At 52.3% G+C, this 22,011-nt stretch overlaps 1 protein-coding gene across 1 annotated transcript in view; it reads right to left on the reverse strand.

The window, feature by feature from the left end:
- Positions 1 to 494: 494 nt before the first annotated feature.
- MIDN (midnolin) overlaps positions 495 to 22,011 on the reverse strand; it is a 33,929-nt gene continuing 12,412 nt past the window's right edge. The window contains exons 4-7 of the mRNA XM_015421717.1: positions 19,144 to 19,590; positions 18,145 to 18,271; positions 15,448 to 15,735; positions 495 to 764 (exon numbers count right to left, since the gene is read on the reverse strand). Of these exons, the coding sequence (XP_015277203.1) occupies positions 502 to 764; positions 15,448 to 15,735; positions 18,145 to 18,271; positions 19,144 to 19,590 (1,125 nt within the window). The 3' untranslated portion in view covers positions 495 to 501. The remainder of the gene's footprint in view (positions 765 to 15,447; positions 15,736 to 18,144; positions 18,272 to 19,143; positions 19,591 to 22,011) is intronic.

The following is a 22,011-nucleotide window of genomic DNA, read 5'->3' on the forward strand; positions in this document are numbered from 1 at the left end:
CCCACCACCAAAGTCTCAAGTCCAGTTCCTTTATGCGTTCTCTTCTAAACGTCGTTCTGTGTAAGGCAGCCGTACGAAGGGTCCGCTTTCTTAAAAAATGCAACAAAACAAAAATACACAAAAATAAAAGTTTGCCACCTTCCTTTTAAGTTCTTCCTGGGGAAAAGCACTTCTTTGCTCGTTTTCTCACCCGGGCCCAAACCGTTTCAGTTCTTGAAAATAAAAACCAGAACCGATTTAAAAAAAAAGAATAGAAAATACTGTTCCAATGCTGAAGTCTCGTCCACCTCAAGACATCCAAGAAGAAGAGATGCGCCCTGTGAATTCCACAGCAAGCAAGTCTGTCTCTTTAGAAATCAAGCACCCCAAACTTTTTCTCTCAGACAATTTTTTAAATTATTACTAAACTGTCTTCTGCTTTTTCCATCGTGACACCACCCCCCCCCGAAAAAAAAGCACTACACCTGATTTTCCTCAGGTCCGTTGTTGTTGGGGTTTTTTTTATGCTACAACAAATTCAGATTTCATGTCCGCCTTGACTTCTGGCTTCCAGACAGAGTCTTCAAAGTCTAGGTCCAAACTGCCTTCGCTAGAGACGCTACTGTTGCTGTGGCTTCGGGTAGACTTGCGGTTCGGCAGCCAGTGGTACGGCGCACGGGCATCCCGCCGGGCCTTTCGGCGCAACCGTTTCTGCTGCATCAAGAGCTGCAAGCGTTCCACTTTGCAGCGGGTGGCCCGGTTCTCTGTCTGCCGCAAGCGGTCCCCTGAAGATGGGGGGGGAGGGGGAGAGAAGAGGTGCACACAGGGTTAGCATCTTTGCAAGCAAAGTTAGATTTTAAAAGCAGAACAATTGCTCTTTTACAAGAGTGGCAGATGTAAGAACATAAGAACCATCCTGTTGGATCAGGCCAGTGTTCCACTGAGTCCAACATCCTGTCTCACACAGTGGTCAACCAGCTCCTCTGGAGGACCAACAACAGGGCATAGAGGTCGAGGCCTTCATAAGAACATCAGATGAGCCATGCTGTATCAGATCTATGGTCCATCTAGTCCAGCATCCTGTCTCACACAGGGGCCAACCAGTTCCTCTGGAGGGCCAACATACAGGGCATAGAGGCCGAGGCCTTCATAAGAACATCAGAAGAGCCATGCTGTATCAGACCTATGGTCCATCTAGTCCAACATCCTGTCTCACACAGTGGCCAACCAGTTCCTCTGGAGGGCCATCTACAGGACACAGAGGCTGAGGCCTTCCCCTGATGTTGCACGGGGATGCAGAAGTTAACATCCTTTGAATGTGGAGGTTTGGTCACCATGGCTAGTGGCCACTGGAAGCTTTATCCTCCATGTGTCTGTCTAATCCACCTTTAAAGCTCGCTGTGCCTGTGGCCATCACTACATCCTTGCCAGGGAATCCCACATTTTAATCACTCATCTTTTTCTTAAGTGTCACAGGACTAAGCACAGGAGCCTGGGATGGAGGCTGTGTGGGTCACACCCCAATTCCCTTCTCCATGAGCTGCCAGAAACTGGTGGCTGGAAGAGAGGACTGCTGCCATTCAAGCTGCGATACAAATATTGCAATATTGAAGACCAGAATATTTCCTGCCTTGGGAATTCCATGGATTCAACCCCACAACATTGCCTGCCAAAAGGGGGGGGGGGCCTCTAGGATCTTCTGAGTCTGTGATTTCATTGAAGTCACTCCTAGGATCTTAATGAAATTAATGAGCAGTAGCCTTTGGACACATTATTGCTGGAGTTCTTTTGTTTTTTGGGATAACTTTGGGATGTGATTGGATTATGGCTTGACCTGAATCCTTTGCATGCACCCAGGGCAGAGTATTTTGTCAGGTCAAGTTGACAGGGGACTCGGGCAAATATAGCTGTCTGCACTAGGTATTTCCCCCCCTCCTGCAGCCACCCATCCTCCAGACACCTGAGCTACGAGGGGCAGGGCCTCTGGGCCCGAAACTCTGGCAGAGGCCTTCTACGTTTTGCGAATGGCTGCTCCGCAGGAGAGCCCAAGAGCATCATGGGAGTGTGGCCATTGCAATCAGTGAATCTAAGATGGCTGCCCAAAGGATGGCCACGAGCAACCACCTACATCAATTGCTAAAAGAACCCCTGACCATCCCCAGGGGCCGTTGTACATTGGATTAGCACTCCCCCCCCCACATAGACACACACACCTTCCAGTTCCCCCCACATGGGGACTAGCAATAGAAAACTGGGTTTCCCCAAGATGGCCGCCCAAAGCAGTGACTTCAGGCTAAGGTTGGGCCAAAGAGACACCCTACTCTCCCCCCCCCCACCATGAAAGACTGGTTGTGTTGTTTCACAGTGGGCTGGAAACGGAGCCCCCCCCTCCCTCCAACACCCTCAAGCTGGGGGGGGGGACACCCTGCAATGTAGAACTAGGCCTCCGTCTCCATGGCAACAGGGACAGGAAGCAGAAGCCGCCACGGCAGGTTGAGCAAACAATGGCTCTGGCATGCTTTTTTTTTTGAAAAAAATATATACCCCCCCCCCCAAGCACTTCCTCTCTCTGAGCAGAACAGAAGTCACTCTCGGCTTCTCGCCTCCCACTCTCTGCCGTCAAAGGCGGCAAGAGGGTGCGCTTTGCTCTTGCTTGCTTTAGCAGCCCCGTGGGTGGGTGAACAATCGAACGTTTATAGAGATGGGGCTGGAGTGCTGGAGAAAGAAGCGGAATTAAAAAACAACAACAAAAAAACGCTCAATCACAAACTTGGCAGAGGAGCCCTCCCTTCCCTGGAGTGTCACCAGGGTTCGGATGGGGGAGATGGTGGCAGAGAAAGGTGAATAGGGATCAGCAATGTTGCTCTGGGAAAGAAAAGAAGCCACAGAATAAAAGCAGGAAACACTAACATGGGGCGAGAAGGCTTGGCGTGAGGTATTGTATTTGTATTTGTAACACTAACATGGAAAACTCACCGGAGATTCCAGCTGCCTCTTGAAGAATGCCCCCTTTCCTAAAATCCAGGGCTTATCTAGATTGGAAACTGTTCTCTCTCTCTCTCTCTCTCTCTCTCTCTTTTTGCCAGAGACACATGCTGAAAATACAGTTGCCAACTCTGGGTTGGGAAATGCCAGATTTGAATAGGGGAGTCTGGGGAGGGTGGGATTTGGGGAGGGGAACAGACATTGGGAGGGGATACTTTCACAGAGTCCACCTTCCAAAGCCGCCATTTTCTCCAGGCAAACGTACCTCTGTGGCCTGGAGATCCATAGTCATCCCAGGAGATCTCCTGCCGCCACCTGAAGGTTGGCAGGAGACACTGCAAATGAGACTCGATTGGTGCTGGAGAAAGCAGACCGGTCAAGACCAATGTTCCCTCTAAGCCGTGGAGTCTTGTGAGCAAAAATCTTACTTTGTGAGCTACTGGCATTAAAGTTGTGAGAAAGTGATTTGGCTGCTGCATCAATTAGTTGGCTCTGGAGCCCTCCTTCCTGGGCTGAGACAAAAACATGTGAGCCGGAGGCTAAAAAACTGTGAGCTGGCTCACACTAACTCAGCTTAGAGGGAACACTGGTCAAGACCGCTGGGATGCTACGGAAATCCTGTATCACTCTAAATTTAGCATTATCGCAAGCCCTAGGTGGTCCAGCCAATGCCTTCTGCTACTCTAGGTTTACTTTCCAACCTGCACCCAAGGCCTGTAGCTACAGTGGGGCACGTCAGGGCTTTGCCCCCTGACTTACCGACAAGCCCCCCCAACTTCCCATCCATCCCAGACACTCCCTTGGGGGGGGGTGCAGGGGTGTGTGCAATGTTCCCTCTAAGCTGTGGAGTCTTGTGAGCAAAAATTCTACTTTGTGAGCTACGGGCATTAAAGTGGTGAGCGAGCGACTTGGCTACTGCATAAATGTGAGCTGGAGGCTAAAAAAACTGTGAGCTAGCTCACACTAACTCAGCTTAGAGGGAACACTGGGCGTGTGCGTGGTGCCCCCGGACTTATTTAAAGGCCCTCTGAAGTTAAAAACAAATCCTGGCTACAGGCCTGCCTGCACCCCAAATATGATTAAGGAGAAGGCGAACATCTGCAAAGCTAATCCCTTTCTTGAAATCCTTCATCGGTCCCCTCCGCTCCCAATAAGCTCCCTAACCAGGTTTCTGGAGCCACTAAGTCCCATTCCTGTCCCCCTCTCTTGCTTCAGGAAGGAGAAGCGGCTGTTTCGTAAAGCCCTCCCACCCCATCTTCCCACTGGGCTGTGTTCTGATCTTGCCTTCCACAGGCTTGTAAGACCTTTGTGCCCCCCCCACACACACACCTCCCCAGTGGGCAGAAAGGCATCTTAGGCATTTGCACTGTGGAGAGAACGCAGGAATCCTTTTTCCCCACTCAGAAGAGGAGGAAAGACTTGACTCCTGCGACAGGACAGCTTGCATTTGTGCAAGGCTGGGAGGGGTGAAGGGGGGAGAGAGAGAAGAATTGCAGGGGGGAGAGAGAAGAATTGCTGGGGGGGGGAGAAGAATTGCTGCCTACTTAGTTTTGTTGGTTTTTTTTGGCTAGGGTATGCGCTTACAAGGTTGCTTGTGGGAGATTTACACTGCAAAGGATCTGGAACCAGTTTCGGGGTATTTTGTGGAGGCAGGCCTGTGTACTATCTTCTTCTAAGGCTGCCAACTGGAATTTGTTTTTTGGGGGGTGGAGCTTGGGGGGGACTTCGGCAGGGCATAATGCCATAGAGTCCACTTTCCAAAGCAGCCATTTCCTCCAGGTGAATTGCTCTCTGCTGCCTGGGATCACGTAAAATTCCGGGAGATCCTCCAGGCCCCACCTGGAGGTTGGGAACCCCACCTTCCCTCCTAGTGATCAGACAGGACACATTTTAAGAATGAGGGAGAGAACTGGGGAGAGTGCATCTTTCTGAGCGTAAAGCCCATGCATGTCAAAGACACACAAATCTTGGGGTGAGGGTTTCAAAAACAGGGTGGTGTTTAAAAAAAAAGAACTATGCTCTCTCTCTCTCCTATAGATTTTCCATACTCAGATGTAATTGGCACACTTGACAGTGTATGAAGACACTTAATCTGTCATGAGTTACCGAAGGCTTTTCCTACTCAAAGTAGGCTTTAGTGCAGATCTGCCCTCCTTCCCCAAGCAAATACTCCCATGGCCAAACTGAAGGGGAAGAAGAGAGAAGAGATTGGATTTATACCCTGCCCTTCACTACCCAAAGGAGTCTCAGAGTGGCTTACATCCCTCCCCCTTCCCACAACAGACACCCGGTGAGGTAGATGGGGCTGAGAGAGAGCTCTCTTGAGAACTGCCCTTGAGAGAACAGCTCTGAAAGAACTTATGACTGACCCAAGGTCACACCAGCAGCTGCATGTGGAGGAGTGGGGAATCAAACCCGGTTCTCCCAGTTTTTAGAGTCCATGCTCCTAACTGCTACACCAAACTGTGAATTGGCCTGAACAGAGAGGGAGCTGAACTCTGCCCATGCTCAGAGACGCCACATTTCCTCATTCTGTTTATGCCCAGCACAGATAAACACAGCAGCCAGGGTGCTCAAAGGTTACTGGCCTGTTGTAAGGCTCTAAAGGTTTTAAAAAACACACGCAACAAAACTAACCAACAAGTCCAGGAAGGAGACTTTGCCCCTCCCTAGGCGCAATCCCCCAACGGCCAAACTGCAGGTGTGCGGGTGGAAAACCATCTCTGCACAACATCTCTGCCGCTTCTTCTCTTAACCTCCCCCTCGCCTTCCCTTCAGTGGGAGACAACTGAACAAACACGTTACTCGGAAGGCTGGAATGCAGTTTCCCTGCCCCATTCCACCCCCCCCCCAATCTGTCTGCCCGGTACTCCTCCAGGACGGAGACTGGCGCTTCAGTGGGTGGCTGAAAAGAAGCCGAAGACAAAAGGCTCCAGAGGAGACCTTGAGTGGAGAGGGGGGGTTGAGGCCCTTGGAAGAAAAAGGGAGCAGAGAAAACCCTGGGAGAGATGCAGGAGGCGAGGGCCGCAGGCAGGGAGGGGAGCAGCCATCGGTGAATGCACAGCGCCACTGGGGTGGGAGGATAGGACGGGGCCGTGATAAGACCCTCTGTCCGTGCAGCACCCTGAAAAGCACTGTGCCACTTCTCAAGTAGCAGGCACTTCCTCGTTCTGAGAACCAGCGGCATCGAGCCAGCTCCCCGGGCGCCGTGTGACGTATCTGGGCCAGCGTGTACAGAGGGCTTGCTCCGACATCAGAGGGAGAAAGGGGGAGGGAAGAGAGGGGAAGGAGGGGAAAAAAATATATAGTTATTGGGGTGGGGAGGAAAGATTCCCGGAATAGTGGGAGGGGAAAACTGGATGCTCCTCAGGGTGAACGCTTGGACCAGAGGCCTTGATATTCCTACGCAAGGCTTCATAGGTTGGTCTGACCCTGCCACAGGAAACAGGGGAGGGAGGGAGGGGGGGGGAGAGAGAGGGAATATAAATCATGCATTCCTTCCGACGCCAAGCCAAGGAGGCCTCTTAGGAAGAGCCTTGCCACGGCTGGCCAAGGAATGCGGAATGGCTTGCATGAGACGAGGAGGCTACCCCTTGCGTCAACAAAGAAAATCGCCACCATGCCTGGGCGTGGAGAGGTCCCTCAAGTAGTTCTGCATTTCTCACGGCGAGCGGAGGGAGCGAGGACTCTGGGAGGCAGGCGGTGGAGAAAATGGCGACCCTACACAGAGATTGGAACTGGGGACCGGATCACACTCGTGCAGCCCGGCGGATGCAAGCAACTGACTTCTGGCTCCCCTTCTCACCAAGCCTAGTGCATACTTTAGTAACGACATATCACTGGAGCTGGCCTTTGCAGGCAAGGGCTCACATGAATGGACAGGTCTTCTGTTAAGAAATCTGTCGTATCAGGGAGCAGGGTCAAGCTGTCTCCCTGCCATACTAGCTTTGCACATGCAGTGAGGCTTTAGGGGGGGAAATCCAACTACGAAGGGCCACTCTCATATGGCCGACCGTTGCTCAGTAGTAGAATATGTGCACTGCAAGTGGAAGTCCATGGCACCTTCAGTTCAAGGAATCTCAGGGGCTGTGAGAAGCCCTTCTCTAACAAGAAGAGAAGTAGAAGAAGAAGAAGAGATTGGATTTATACCCCGCCCTTCACTCAGTGGCTTACAAACTCCTTTCCCTTCCCCTCCCCACAATAGGCACCCTGTGAAGTAGGTGGGGCTGAGAGAGCTGAGAGAACTGTCCTTGAGAGAATAGCTCTGACAGAACTTGTGACTGACCCAGGGTCACACCAGCAGCTGCATGTGGAGAAGTGGGGAATCAAACCCGGTTCTCCCAGATTAGAGTCCACACACTTAACCACTACACCAAACTGGCTCTCAAGCCCTTGAATGGTCACTGCCAGGCACAGGAGTTGGGCCAAATGGACCAACAGTCTGACTCTATGCAAGACAGTTTCATTGGCATGCTTGCAGTCTGCAATAATACAGGCCTACGCACAGGGTTGGCACCTCCAAGAAAACTAGTAGACTGGCATGCCCCAGATGACCAAGCAATCATTGTCTGTCTTCCACGAAGCCTCAGAGAACCATTCCATAATAAGTTTCACCAGACCAGATCACTCATTAAAGCTTTGTGGCAGAGAGGCAGCATTTGAACCCAGCACTCCAAAAACCAACCAGGCAGGGCCCAAAGCAAGGACCTCTTTTGCAACGTGGCCCCCAGGTTCAATCTCCGGCTCCCCTAGTTAACGCACATCCAAAGAACCATTAGCAGGTCTTTTGGGCATGCAGGTAAATACCACCTAGCAAATAATGTCGTATGATGCCTCTATTAACGAAGAAGAGAAGAAGAAGATACTTATACCCTGCCCTTCACTCGGAGTCTCAGAGCGGCTTACAAACGTCCTTTCCCTTCCCCTCCACACAACAGACACCTTGTGAGGTAGGTGGGGCTGAGAGAGCTCTTTCCAGAACTGTCCTTGAGAGAACAGCTCTGACAGAACTATGGCTTGCCCAAGGTCATCCAGCAGCTGCAAGTAGAGGAGTGGGGAATCAAACATGGTTCTCCCAAATTAGTCCGCACACGTAACCACATTTTCTCCAGGAGGTTGGCAACGCTTAAGGGAAGGGGCTTTTCAAACGTGCTAGTGGAAGACCTGGTCTGCCCTTCTAGGACCGCTATTGGGTGCTGGGGACTCCTATCAGAACACAAACACGTGTTTTATCATCTGTGCCCTCCTTCATCCTCCCAACAGCTCAGTGAGGCAGGACATCCCCCCCCCCCAATTTCATCTCCAGGCACACTAAATTCAGGCTTCCTCCCACATCCGTGGAAACCCAACAGCCAAGGACAGAGCGCCGGGATTAGGACCTTAGCCAACCCCATCGCCAAACGCAAACAGCCTACAGGGCATGGGCGGGTACGTGCCGCAGGACCCCAAAGTCAGAGGCGAGTGCAAGGCGGGGAGGAACCGTTCCGCCCGCTCCTCGGGTTCATCACAGAAAGGCCCCGTGGGGCGCGGGAGGGCCGGATCAACACCACAAGCAGATGGAACGCCATCTGCAAGAGACCGAGGTCCTGGGTGAAGGCCTTGCCGCGTCATCTGGGAGAGGAAAAGGGGGGTGGGGTTGGCTTCTTCTTCCTCCTCTCTTCCTGGCATGAATGGAAAATGAGAAGCCATGCTGCTGCGCTGTGCCCCACCCCCCCATCCTTCACCCCCGCTGAGTCGCCTTTCTATTTTGGTACTGGGCCCTCACAGCCTACAGTTTCCTCACCGCGGGAGGAGAGAGAGAGAGAACGAATGCCAACCAAGAGCGCCAACCAAGAGCGTAACGTCAGCCTGTGTACCCTTGGATGTCCCCATTCCACCACCCCCCATTACAAATATGAAGGCCAACAGCAATGCTCCCTCTAAGCTGTGGAGTCTTGTGAGCAAAAATTCTACTTTGTGAGTTACTGGCATTAAAGTTGTGAGCGAGCGATTGGACTGCTGCATAAATTAGTTTGCTCTGGAGCCATCCTTCCTGAGCTGAGGCAAAAATGTGTGAGCCGGAGGCTACAAAACTGTGAGCTAGCTCACACTAACTCAGCTTAGGGGGAACACTGGCCAACAGGAAGAAAAGCCAGCTTTGGGGGGGGGGATATTGAGGTAGACCTTGCGGTTTCTGCTTTATCCTTCCTACCTGGCTTCTAAGAGCTCAGGGCAGCGGTTTCTCCCCCCCCCCAACGCCCTTTTTATCACCACAACAGCCCCGAGAGGTAGTTCAGGTGGCGATTACCCAAGATTATCTGAGGAGCGCTGCGGCTGAACAGGAATTTGAAATTGGGCCTCCCCAATTCTAGGGCCTCTTGTGTTACGGTGTTGTCAAGTGAAGCTTCCGATTTCTGGGGACCCCGTGAGCGAAGGACCGCCTCGCTCGGGCCTTGCGAAACGAGAGCTGTGGCTTCGTCGATCGATTCCTTGCCAATCCTAGGCAAAGGCTCTCACCTCTACCCCACAGAGCTACCCAAACCGGAAGTGGGCCTCTAAGACTTGGCACAATCCACCCAAGGGGAACGCGGCAAAACAAAGCAAAGCTTCAAAAACTGAGGAAACGTCTGGGGCCAGGAGGAGAGTCGGAGATAGTGTGGTGCAGTGGTTAGCACCAGTGTTCCCTCCAAGCTGAGTTAGTGTGAGCCAGCTCACAGTTTTTTTAGCCTACGGCTCACACATTTTTGTCTTCGCTCAGGAAGGAGGGCTCCAGAGCAGACTAATTGATGCAGCGGCCAAATCGCTCACTCATCACTTGAATGCCAGTAGCTCACGGAGTAGAACTTTTGCTCACAAGACTCCACAGCTTAGAGGGAACACTGGTTCGCACTGGCTGATAAAATGGGAGACTTGGGTTCGAATCCCCACCCAGCCACGTAGACGGGGAGATGTGATCTCGGACCAATCACGCTCTCAGTTGTGAACAGTGTTCCCCCTAAGCCGAGTTAGTGTGAGCTAGCTCACAGTTTTTTAGCCTCCGGCTCACACATTTTTGCCTTAGCTCAGGAAGGAGGGCTTCGGAGCCAACTAATTTACACAGTAGCCAAATCGCTCGCTCACAACTTTAATGCCAGCAGCTCACCAAGTAGATTTTTTTGCTCACAAGACTCCAGAGCTTAGAGGGAGCATTGGCTGTGAGGACAAAAAATGCGGAAGGGAGAACCCTACCCAACCCCCGGAGCATCTCTCCAAACACAAACAGGGTCAAATTTTGGCCCTCACTCCTGCAAGGTTCACCACGCGAGCCACTGCTTGCCGTGCCACGGCTTGAACCAGGGCAGCCAAGCAGGTGGAGGATCGGTGCCCCCTGCAGCCTCCCTGGCTTGCATCGCCACCAGAGCAATACCTTGAGCCAGGCCTGCGAGGAAGGACATTTCCCATTTGATATTTCGCACCCAGCCGGGTTACTTCTTATTTATCGTGTGGCAACACCTCACCAGATCCCAAACTAGCTGCAAGCCACCTGCAGGGTCAGGCCAAAGGGCACTCCGCGAGGCCTACAGCTCTGCGCCATCCAGTGCACCCAGTCTAAAACTGCAGCAATGTCCCTAGAGGGACGCTCTCCCATTATGGTCCTTTGTGCCGTCAACACCGCCCTCGGTAAGCTTGGTGGGTTTCAGTGCGAATCCCCAGCGACAACCAAAAGCTGGTTTATACGCATACAGCAGAAAGAGGCAGAAATAGACGGCACCACTCCGGATCTTCCCTCCAAAGCAGCCATTTTCTCCTGGGGAACTGATCTCTGTAGTTGGACGATCAAATGTAATACCAGGAGATCCCAGGTCCCACCTGGAAGGAGGAGGGAACTCATCTTGCACTTCCTGCAGCAAACCCAAAGGAGGTCATTCCCTCTCGCCCTGGCTTAGAAAGCGCTGTGACAAATGGAAAGCAGGTGGCAAGATCTCGTGCCTTTCCCTGATGTGCTAGGTTTCTAAATGCAGGAAAGTTATTTTTTTCTACTAGGGACAGCATTCGAATGGAGTTTGGGAGGGGAGTTCTTACCTGACCTCATTTGTACAGAACGCGGATCACCAGCTTACCCGAAGGGAGCACACACATGCAAGGATTAAGTTACCCCTGGGCAAAAGGGCTTGCCAGGTATCAATTTAGCTTTGGGCTCTGTTTGGCATAAAGACCTCTCTTCCTGCACCCACCCCACTGGTGCAACATTACGGATGAGAAAGTCGGGTGCAAGGCGAGTAGCCATTTCCTTAAACGGCACACGTTGTTGCTAAGTTTGAGAATGGTAACCTGCATCGGTCAAAATCCCCTGTCCTGGAGCAGAGTCAAACAAATGCCTCCCCTCTCCAGCTCCGAAACCCGTGCTGATGACAACCGGGCCAGGTTCGCCACGCGAGCCACTGCTTGCCGTGCCACGACTTGGACCAGGGCAGCCAAGCAGGTGGAGGATCGGTGCCCCCTGCAGCCTCCCTGGCTTGCATCGCCACCAGAGCAATACCTTGAGCCAGGCCTGCGAGGAAGGACATTTCCCATTTGATATTTCGCACCCAGCCGGGTTACTTCTTATTTATCGTGTGGCAACACCTCACCAGATCCCAAACTAGCTGCAAGCCACCTGCAGGGTCAGGCCAAAGGGCACTCCGCGAGGCCTACAGCTCTGTGCCATTCAGCGCACCCAGTCTAAAATTGCAGCAACGTCCCTAGAGGGACGCTCTCCCATTTTAGTCCTTTGTGCCGTCAACACTGCCCTCGGTAAGCTTGGTGGGTTTCAGTGCGAATCCCCAGCGACAACCAAAAGCTGGTTTATACGCATACAGCAGAAAGAGGCAGAAATAGACGGCACCACTCCGGATCTTCCCTCCAAAGCAGCCATTTTCTCCTGGGGAACTGATCTCTGTAGTTGGACGATCAAATGTAATACCAGGAGATCCCAGGTCCCACCTGGAAGGAGGAGGGAACTCATCTTGCACTTCCTGCAGCAAACCCAAAGGAGGTCATTCCCTCTCGCCCTGGCTTAGAAAGCGCTGTGACAAATGGAAAGCAGGTGGCAAGATCTCGTGCCTTTCCCTGATGTGCTAGGTTTCTAAATGCAGGAAAGTTATTTTTTTCTACTAGGGACAGCATTCGAATGGAGTTTGGGAGGGGAGTTCTTACCTGACCTCATTTGTACAGAACGCGGATCACCAGCTTACCCAAAGGGAGCACACACATGCAAGGATTAAGTTACCCCTGGGCAAAAGGGCTTGCCAGGTATCAATTTAGCTTTGGGCTCTGTTTGGCATAAAGACCTCTCTTCCTGCACCCACCCCACTGGTGCAACATTACGGATGAGAAAGTCGGGTGCAAGGCGAGTAGCCATTTCCTTAAACGGCACACGTTGTTGCTAAGTTTGAGAATGGTAACCTGCATCGGTCAAAATCCCCTGTCCTGGAGCAGAGTCAAACAAATGCCTCCCCTCTCCAGCTCCGAAACCCGTGCTGATGACAATACTCCACTGAGTTAATTATTTATTTTTTGCAGGGATGCACCTTGTGGGGTACCTCCTCCATTTTGCCCTGCACCACAACCCTGCAAGGTAGGGTAATGAGAGGAAAAGTGTGTGCGACTGGCTCAACCAGTTAGCCAGCTTGCCCAGAAAGAGCACAGGGATATGGCTCTAAGTCGGGTTCGAATCCACCCACTCAAACCTGAGCCACCTTTCATTCTCTAGCCACCTCTCACCGACCTTGCAAGATGGTTGTTGTGGACAAAAAGGCCACTTGGAGCACTTGGGTGGAAAGCTATAAACTGCAGGCTTCTCGAAATGGCAGGTGGATTACTCTAAGCCTGAGTAAGGTTCCAACAAACAAACCAGGTGCTGCCAAAGAGGCTAAAAGACTTCACGATCCAGGGTGGTGGAGAGGTCAGCGCATTGGACGAGGATCTGGAGACCCAGGTTCGAATCCCTGCTCTGCCCTGGAAGCTCACTGAAGCACCGGGGCCCAGCCACAAACTTGGAGCCTAACCTACCTCACAGGGTTGTTGTGAGGATAAAACAGAACAACCTAAGCCGCTTTGATACTCCCCGGGGAGAAAGCTGGGGTATAAGACGAAGTAAATAAATAAATTTAAAATATACCACTCTCTTCATTTCCAGAGAAATGCACAAACGGCAACTTGACTGCGAGGTCGATTTCAACTCTTATCCCCAGGGAGAATTTACACACCCAATAAGTTAAGTGTTTCTACCAAGCACTGAGAAGGGTGGTGGTGGTGGTAGGGGGAGTCACGCATGAAGCCACCTTACACTGAATCAGACCCTGGGTCCATCAAGGTCAGTACTGTCCACTCAGACTGGCAGCGGCTCTCCAGGGTCTCAGGCAGAGGCCTTTCCCATCACCTACTGCCTGGTCCTTTTTAACTGGAGATGCCGGGGATTGAACCTGGGACCTCCCGCATGCCAAGCAGAGGCTCTTCCACTGAGCCACAGCCCCTCACCTAAGTCTAGCTCAGAGATGATGGGAAAAAAGGAAGATTTCCATCCCTTGGGCATTTTCTAACAGGGCATCAAGTGTTTGTTTCCTGGCTGCCGAGAATCTCATGAAACTTGTTCCTCTGGGCTGGACCCACCAAGCCCTGTGTGTGTCCTTAAAACAGACGCAGGGCCAGTGATCTGTTTGGTGTAGTGGTTAAGTGTGCGGACTCTAATCTGGGAGAACCATGTTCGATTCCCCACTCCTCTACTTGCAGCCGCTGGATGACCTTGGGCAAGCCATAGTTCTGTCAGAGCTCTCAAGGACAGTTCTGGAAAGGGCTCTCCCCGCCCCACCTACCTCACAGGGTGTCTGTTGTGGGGAGGGGAAGGGAAAGGAGATTAGAAGCCACTCTGAGACTCCTTTGGGTAGACTCCTAGTGGAGGGCAGGGTATAAATCCAATCTCCTCCTCTTCTTACTGGTTAAGAGATCCTAAGATGGCATTATATCAACTGGAATCATCTGTCGAGCTCAGAGGATCGAGTAAAATTCACAGTTGCACCACGGAAGGCTGAAGTCAGCATCCCCAGATACCAAAAGTGTACCTGTGCCCAGGTGCCTGTCGTTCCAACCCCTGGCAACACTGCTAGCTCCTCGGGGCAGGGACCGTTTTGCTTCAGTTACTCTGCAAAACGCCATGTTAAATGGCTAAGTATGAACCATTTCTCTTGCAGCTGATACAGCAATGAAAAACAGCCTCCCCCACCAAAGTTATGGCCAAAAGATCCCTTTAGGGGTAGAAGGCCCCCCCCTTTGCAAACCTTCACAGCTAGCAACACATCATATTACCAAACCCTCCCCTTCCTCCAAAGATGGGGAGAGTCCGGAGACTTCCCATCCCAACCTTGACTATGGAACCACCCTGTTTGGATCGAGGCCCATGGCCACGAAACTGGCAGGGAGACCCGAGTGTAGCTTTGAACCCGGGTCCCAAGCTTGGCACACAATCCAAACACTACACAGGATCCAGGCCAGGACTAAGCGGTTGAGTGTGGCATGTATTCAGCCACCCACTCTGCAATAATCCATCTGATTATTGGGTAGCTGCAGGGTCTACGCTCCTGCCTTTCCGATGCAGTGGGACTGGCAGAGTCTCGTGGGGACGCCTCTGCGCCGACGCAAAACACACACCATCTCATTCACAAATTGATTCTGCCTTGGATGCCACCTTAAGTCCATTCCCTGATTGCAGCACTTCTTAGCGCACTTTGCAGGGAGCCCCACTCATCCTATATCGTAAGACTCCCCAAACAGCCATCGATCTGAAATTTATCCATAGCTAAAGCCCACAGTACAAGTGATGTTCACCAGTTATATGTTGCAACACAAAACAGACCCGGTCACTGCCAAGAACAGGAAGCACGAACAGTGCAGGGAGCGGGCATTAGAATAATAAAACTAGTACGTGGATTTATAAAAATTAAGTGTATTTAAAGGTAAAGGTTCCCTTGCTCGAAAGCCAGTCGAATCCGACTCTAGGGTTGCGGTGCTCATCTCCGTTTCAAAGCCGAAGAGCCAGCACTGTCCAAAGACGTTTCCGTGGTCAAGTGGCCGGCATGACTAAACACCAAGGCGCACGGAACGCTGTTACCTTCCCACCAAAGTGGTACCTATTTATCTACTTGCAATTTCTTGCTTTCGAACTGCTAGGTTGGCAGGAGCTGGAACTAGAGACAGGAGCTCACTCCGTCTTGCGGCACCCGGGTCTCGAACTGCTGAACTACTGACCTTCCACAGCCTGCAGTTCAGCATCTTAACCACTTGAGCCACCGCTTTTTTGTCACTTTGGCGGGCAAAAGCCAGGGGGGCTTCAAGGTGCAAACGAGGGGCATGGCCCCGTACGCCCCCTTGCACGTGTTGTTGCTTTGAGGTGGTCAGTTGCGCCAAATACGTGCACGTCCAAGTGTAGAGACACAGACAAGAAGGTGAAACGTAAACCAAGCCAGAACGGCTGGTCAAAGGACGACTCACCAGAAGGCTTGCAGATCCCCGCCTGGCTGGGACACGGGACCCCAGAATGAAAAGGCTGGTTAGCAGCAGCTGCCAGTTTCTCTGAGGTAGTGTTGCTGGCATGATCCGGGGAGAGCGGCGGCGACGAGGACAAGGAGCACTGGGTCTGGCACCGCAGCTGCGTCAGGGAGTGGGGCATGCCCTGGTAGTGCCGCGTGGCGCTCAGGAGGTCGTTGAGGATCTGGAGGATGGTGCCGATATCCCGCCGGGGCCTCCCGCTGCTGTCTTGGCAGTTCGGGTGCAAAGTGCCTGCACAGGAAAGTGGGGTAGACCGCGACACGTCAGAGAACCAGAGTTCACCTATCCCACAAGGCAGATTTTTAAATCATGCTATCAAGCAGGTGGCTTCACAACACACAGAACCCATCTTATAGGGAGGATTAATATAGGCAGACAACTTCCAAGTAGGACTTTTTTAAAAAACCAATTAAGTTGCCAGCCCTCATGGTTTATTATTCAGTTTCAGTCGAACCATTAATGTATAATACATTGTCGAAGGCTTTCACGGCCGGAGCTCATTAGCTGTTGCAGATTTCCCGGGCTGTGTGGCCGTGGTCTTGGCATTGTAGGACCTGACGTTTCGGCAGCAGCTGTGATTGGCATCCTCAGAGGTAACAACACAGAAAGATGGAGTACTCTCTGTGTCAAGGTGAGAAGAAAAATGGTAGGCTGGTCATTTTCTTCTCACCTTGACACAGAGAGTACTCCATCTTTCTGTGTTATACCTCTGAGGATGCCAGTCACAGCTACTGGCAAAATGTCAGGTCCTACAATGCCAAGACCACGGCCACAGAACCCGGAAAATCTGCAACAGTTAATTTAATGTATACCTTTCTCCATTACTGATACATTCCCCTCTCATTTATCAGAGACTTTGAGAATATGAGGGGTGTGTGTGTTCATATGCATTGTTCCCTCTAAGCTGAGTTAGTGTGAGCTAGCTCACAGTTTTTTAGCCTCCGGCTCACACGTTTTTGCCTTAGCTCAGGAAGGAGGGCTCCAGAGCAAACTCATTTACGCAGCAGCCAAATCGCTCGCTCACAACTTTCATGCCAGTGGCTCACAAAGTAGAATTTTTGCTCACAAGACTCCACAGCTTAGAGGGAGCATTGGTTCAATCCTTCCTGAGCGGAGACAACAATGTGTGAGCCGGAGGCTAAAAAACTGTGAGCTAGCTCACTCTAACTCAGCTTAGAGGGCACACAGGTCATATGCCTACTTAAGGTCAGAAATGCTTGAAGAAAAAATCAGAGGCAGGACTTCAGACATTTTGTGTTAGGCCAGTTCAACTTGGTGCTTCCCAGAACTCTCTGGGCAGTGAGGCGTCCTCTAACCCCCCTTTTTATCCTGAGCAGTTTGAAGTTCAGAAGCAAAAGCCTGTGAAGAGGTCCTGCTTCTGCCTCAAACTGCAGGTAACCGGCAGTCCTCCGTTCATTTTGTGAGGTAAATGTTATCATGTCACTGGCTGCACCTTATCTTGTGGCACTTGAGTTCCACCTGTCGTGCAGCGCACACGACCCTTGCCATTCTGGTGCTGGAAAAGCTTCCCTGTACCAAGAACAGAGCAGACAGAAAAAGAAACGGGGCTACTGCACAAGCACGAGTCCGATTCAAACCTGCCTATTGCAACAACGCCCCCCCCCCCAGGGCTGTCATATAGAGGATGACACAGAGTTGTTTTCTGTTGCCCCAGAAGGTCGGACCAAAACCAACGGGTTGAAATTAAATCAGAAGAGTTTTCGGCTCAACATTAGGAAGAACACCCTGACAGTTAAAGCGTTTCCTCAGTGGAAGAGGCTTTCTTGGGAGTTGGTGGGCTCTCCTTCTTTGAAGGTTTTCAAACAGAGGTTAGATGGCCATCTGACAGCAATGCTGATTCTGTGAACTTAGGCCCATCGTGACAGGGAGGGGAGGAAGAGTTGCCTCAGTTGCCTCAGTGCTCAGTTCTTGTGGCCCTTCTTACATGTCCAGGGAAATGCTGATCACCACTTTGGGGTCAGGAAGCAGTTTTCTCCAGGCCAATTTGGCCAGGGATCCTGGAGGTTTTTTGTCATCTTCTGGGCGTGAAACAGTGGTCACTGCAGGTGTGGATGGGGAGGTGTTTGTGAATTTCCTGCATTGTGCAGGGGGTTGCCCCCCCGGTCCACCTGCCTCGGAGTCACCGGGGGTGGGTCGCTCTCCAGGCCTTCCCTCTGTAGCCAGGCACACAGAGGTTTTGGCTGTAGTGGGTGTGGCCAAACCTGAAGCCAGCCGGAATGTGCGTTCCTGCCCAAAAATAGCCCTGATTCATTATCAACATCTGCTTTTACTGCTTTTGTTTTTATTTCTGGCAGTCTTGTTTAATTAGCTGTTGCAGGTTTTCCGGGTTGTATGGCCGTGATCTTGGCACCGTAAGACCTGATATTTCGCCAGTCGCTTCGACAACATATAGTCTTATTTAATGTTCATAAAAAGCAAATGTGCGTATCGCCGAATAAAAACGTGTGTGACATTCGTTCACGCCTTGCGGTTCTCAGACATCCGACGTTTCCTCTTTGTGGCTCTTACGTTAAGCAAGTTTGGCCGCCCCTGGTCTAAACTCTGCACACTCCAGCACTGTGGAAAGAGGCCAGCAAAAATCCAAGTTCCAGGAGAAATAAACGTTAAGTAGAGGCATACCGGAGAAAGTTCCCGAGAAGACCCCTGGGGCGTGGTTAACAAAGCTTTCAATCACGGCGCCGGGTTTGCGGGAACGCTGGGCCGGGCCAGTACCAGGCAAGCCATTACTTCGCGCCGTGCAGTCCACCTAGGGGAAAAGGGGGGGGGGGAATTAGCACACAGTGAAGACCTTCAAGTGATACCCTCTTGATACTGGGTGCCTCCTTCCTCAGACCCTGACCTCATCTGAACACTGCACTCCCATGGCCGGAGTGAGATTCTATTTGTTGTTGTTGTTGTTGTTTTTGGGGGGGAGAGGACAGAGGGTTGAGAAACAGGAAAAGGGGGAGCAGAGGAGGAGATGGTAGAAGGTCTTACAAGCTGGAAGTCATTGTCTGACTTAAAGGTCCTCCTCCTCAATTCACCCAGAACCCGCTTGGGGGTGGGGGAACAGTGGGATAAGAAAATATTTAAATACCGAACAGATCCCAGAATGATGGAGTATGGTTATTATGTAGTGGAGGAGAAATTAAACTCTACACCTGCTCAAGAGCACACTTGGCTTTTACCTAATCAAGATCCAGCAGTGATGTGGATAGCTAGGTTAATTGCCGGTTTGGAGGCGAGCCTTGGGAACTAGAGAAATGTCCTTTGATGGGGGGTTAGGGAACCGCAGGTGGAAAGGATGGAGGGACTAGTAACTTGGATTTTAAAAATGGGTGCTGGGTTTTCCAGGGGATACACAAAGAGAATCCCTGCCTATTCCCAATCTACAGAACACTGGGGCTCAAATTCTATTGTTGGTGAGGGTCTGCTTTGGCTTTGAGTATAAAGGTATTGCCAGCCAGTAATGGCAAAGTTCCCCAGAGGAAGCTATGTCAGGAGTTGGGCTCTCTTCCCAGGGTGGGGGGAGAAGGAAGAAATGGAACCCGGGCATGACCTTTCCAGACCCACCCGCCCCAGCCAGCTTTCGCTGACAACTTCAGTGCTATAATTCAACCCAACAAGACCCGCACTGACCTCGGAACACGAGGAGACAACGCCGCTGCTGCTGACCGCTTGCGCGCTGGCCCCGTGTGACCGGAACATGCCTGCCGTGACCGGAGTGGGGTGGGCAGCGTTACAGTACATAGGCGTGGCCTGAGCCGACGACGAAGGGGCAGCGGGACTCGAGGCTGGGCTCTGCTGGCAAGTGGGCACCACAGGGACCCGGGCAAAACCGGATGCGGGGCTGCTGCCGCTGCCTCCGTGGAATGTGCGGCAATTGGAGGCGGCCGGGCTGGCAACCGGCACCGGCGTCGTGGCCGTTCCCCCGCCGGCTGGCTCTCCGCGGCTGGCGATCACGTGGCGGTGCTGGACTTGGCCGCCGTTCTGCTGCGCTGCCAGCTGCAGCTGGACGAACATCATGTGGTCCCCGACGCGCAGGGCGAGAGTCAGGGGAGACCTTCCTGAGAGGAAGTCATTTACCTGTGGGGAAGAAGAGGGAGCGGCGTCAGGGTGAGGAAGGAGCGGTGCGGACACTATGGTGGGCGGGTGGGATTGAAGTTAGCCCAACCTGCAGTGCAGAAGAGAACCCCCCCTCCATTTAAGGCGCAGATGGGCAGCGCCGAGTGCACAGCTCAGCTCAAGAACCTTGGCACTCCCCTTCAAGCAAGTTTCTAGCCCTCAAGGTGGGAGAGATACAGGGCGTTTGCAAGCCCACGGGGGACTATGTGAGGAACTCTGATTTCCTTTCGATTTCCAGCCAGGGATTGGGAAACAGGATTAGTGATGCTTGTTGACGGGGATCGGTCAGAACCAGGCATAAGTTTCCACACTGGCCGGGGCACCTTTTGGAAGTCTCGACCGGCAGTTTGGCAGGCCGGAGACTGCACAGGGGCAGCTGCATCAGGACTAACAATCCTGGGAAGAAAGTCAGGAGTCCAACGGCACCTTTAGGACCAGCAAAGTCTTATTCAAGGTGCGAGCTTTTGCGTGTGCATGCACACTTCGTCAAGCGAAGTGTGCATGCACGCGAAAGCTGGCCCCTTGAATAAAACTTTGTTGGTCTTAAAGGTGCCGTTGAGGACCAGCAAAGTCTTATTCAAGGTGCAAGCTTTCGCGTGCGTGCACACTTCGTCAGGAGACGTGTGCATGCACGTGGAAGCTCGCCCCTTGAATAAAACTTTGTTGGTCTTAAAGGTGCCGTTGGACTCTTACAACTTTGCTCTGTTGCTTCAGACCAACACTGCTCCCCACCTTTATCCTGGGAAGAGCTACACCAGCAGAATTTCTGCCTGCTAGGCTGAAGTGCAAACTGCTTCCTAGACTGAAACGTGGCGTTCTGCGTTTCCTTGGGGCTCCACCGCAGAAGGCAATCCTTACTGCCCCATATCACATACTGGCCAAGCTCTGCCAGGATTGGGGTGGGGCGGGGAACACACTAAATATTTGCCTAGCCAGGTGGGGCCTGCTTCTTTAGGGTGGAGCGTGGGCCAAAATTTTTTGAGAGACAGAGGAACACAAATGCAACTGGTTACCAAGCTGCATTGGGGGGGGGGGGCCCTCCTTTTACCCCCCCCACCCAGAGAAAACTATAACAGACTGTCTGCAGTGTTCCCTCTAAGCTGAGTTAGTGTGAGCTAGCTCACAGTTTTTTTATCCTCCGGCTCACACATTTTCGTCTTCGCTCAGGCAGGGACGGCTCCAGAGCAAACTAACTGACGCAGTAGCCAGATAGCCCGCTCACAACTTGAATGCCCGTCGCTCGCAAAGCAGAATTTTTGCTCGCAAGACTCCACAGTTTAGAGGGAGCCCTGCCTGTGTGGTATAGTGGTTCGACCATGATCTGAGAGAGCAAAAGAGAAGTTTCCACTCTGTGACGAAATCGGCTGCAAGACTGTGGGTCACCTACGGTCCCCTCTCTGCGTGGAAGACCTCACAGGGCTGTTGTGAGGTTTAAAGAGGAGGAAAGGACAACCACGTATGCCATCCTAACCTCCAGCGACAGGTTTTAACCCCAGGCTTGGGATTTGTAATTATGAAGCAGACAAAGTTCCTGGACCTCATGATTACAGAGAAAGGCTCCTATTGCCCGGGATCCCTCCCTGGCACACGGTAAACACAAATGCCTCTCGGGCACGTGCCAAGGGTGTTCCCTGCCACCGTTCTGGCGCTTGGTCTGCAGCAACTTACAGCAAATTGTTCGAGTCATTTCGACTTCTCATCAACCGCAGCTTACGAAACCTCCCGTTTCCTTGTCATGCTGTCTCACGCGCCACCCCCCCTTACAAAAAATTCTACCGGGCCTACCCCCCGCACAAGAGAGTCCCCTCTCCCCTCCCCACACTGTGCTTACGGGAATTTTTCTCCAGCCTCTCCCCGGCCCAACTGTGCCCCTGTTGCACGTCTCAGAAGGGGACCTAAAGTTTCTGAGAAACCCGTGGGAACAGGCAGCTTCGAGCGGCAGCCCGAGAGAGGCCACCGTGCGTGCCGGATGGGAGGCCACAAGAGGAAGAGGTGGGCGGGAGGCGATGCGGCAGGTTTCGGACACCATCTCGATCTTTGCAAGAAGGAGAAACGTCTTCTTTGCATGAGACCAAGAAGACCCTGGGCGCAGAGCGCAAAGGCAGAGCTAAGTGAAGGGGGTGCATGTGGGGGGCTGAACTCTCAGGCCAGCCACCAATTGCGTCAGGAGTCTCGGTCTTTGCAAGAAGGAGAGGAGAAACGTCCTCTTTGCATGAGACCAAGACCCTGGGCGCAGAGTGCAGAGTGCAAAGGCAGAGCAAACTGAAGGGGGTGCATGCGGGGGGGGGGCTGACCTCTCAGGCCAGCCACCAATTGCGTCAGGAGTGTCTCTGGGCATGCACAGACTGCACCCCCCACAATATGTGGGTAAACAGGCTTCAC

Source organism: Gekko japonicus, unplaced genomic scaffold (assembly GCF_001447785.1).
Source record: "Gekko japonicus isolate JY-2015 unplaced genomic scaffold, Gekko_japonicus_V1.1 scaffold777, whole genome shotgun sequence".
Classification (NCBI taxonomy): domain Eukaryota; kingdom Metazoa; phylum Chordata; class Lepidosauria; order Squamata; family Gekkonidae; genus Gekko; species Gekko japonicus.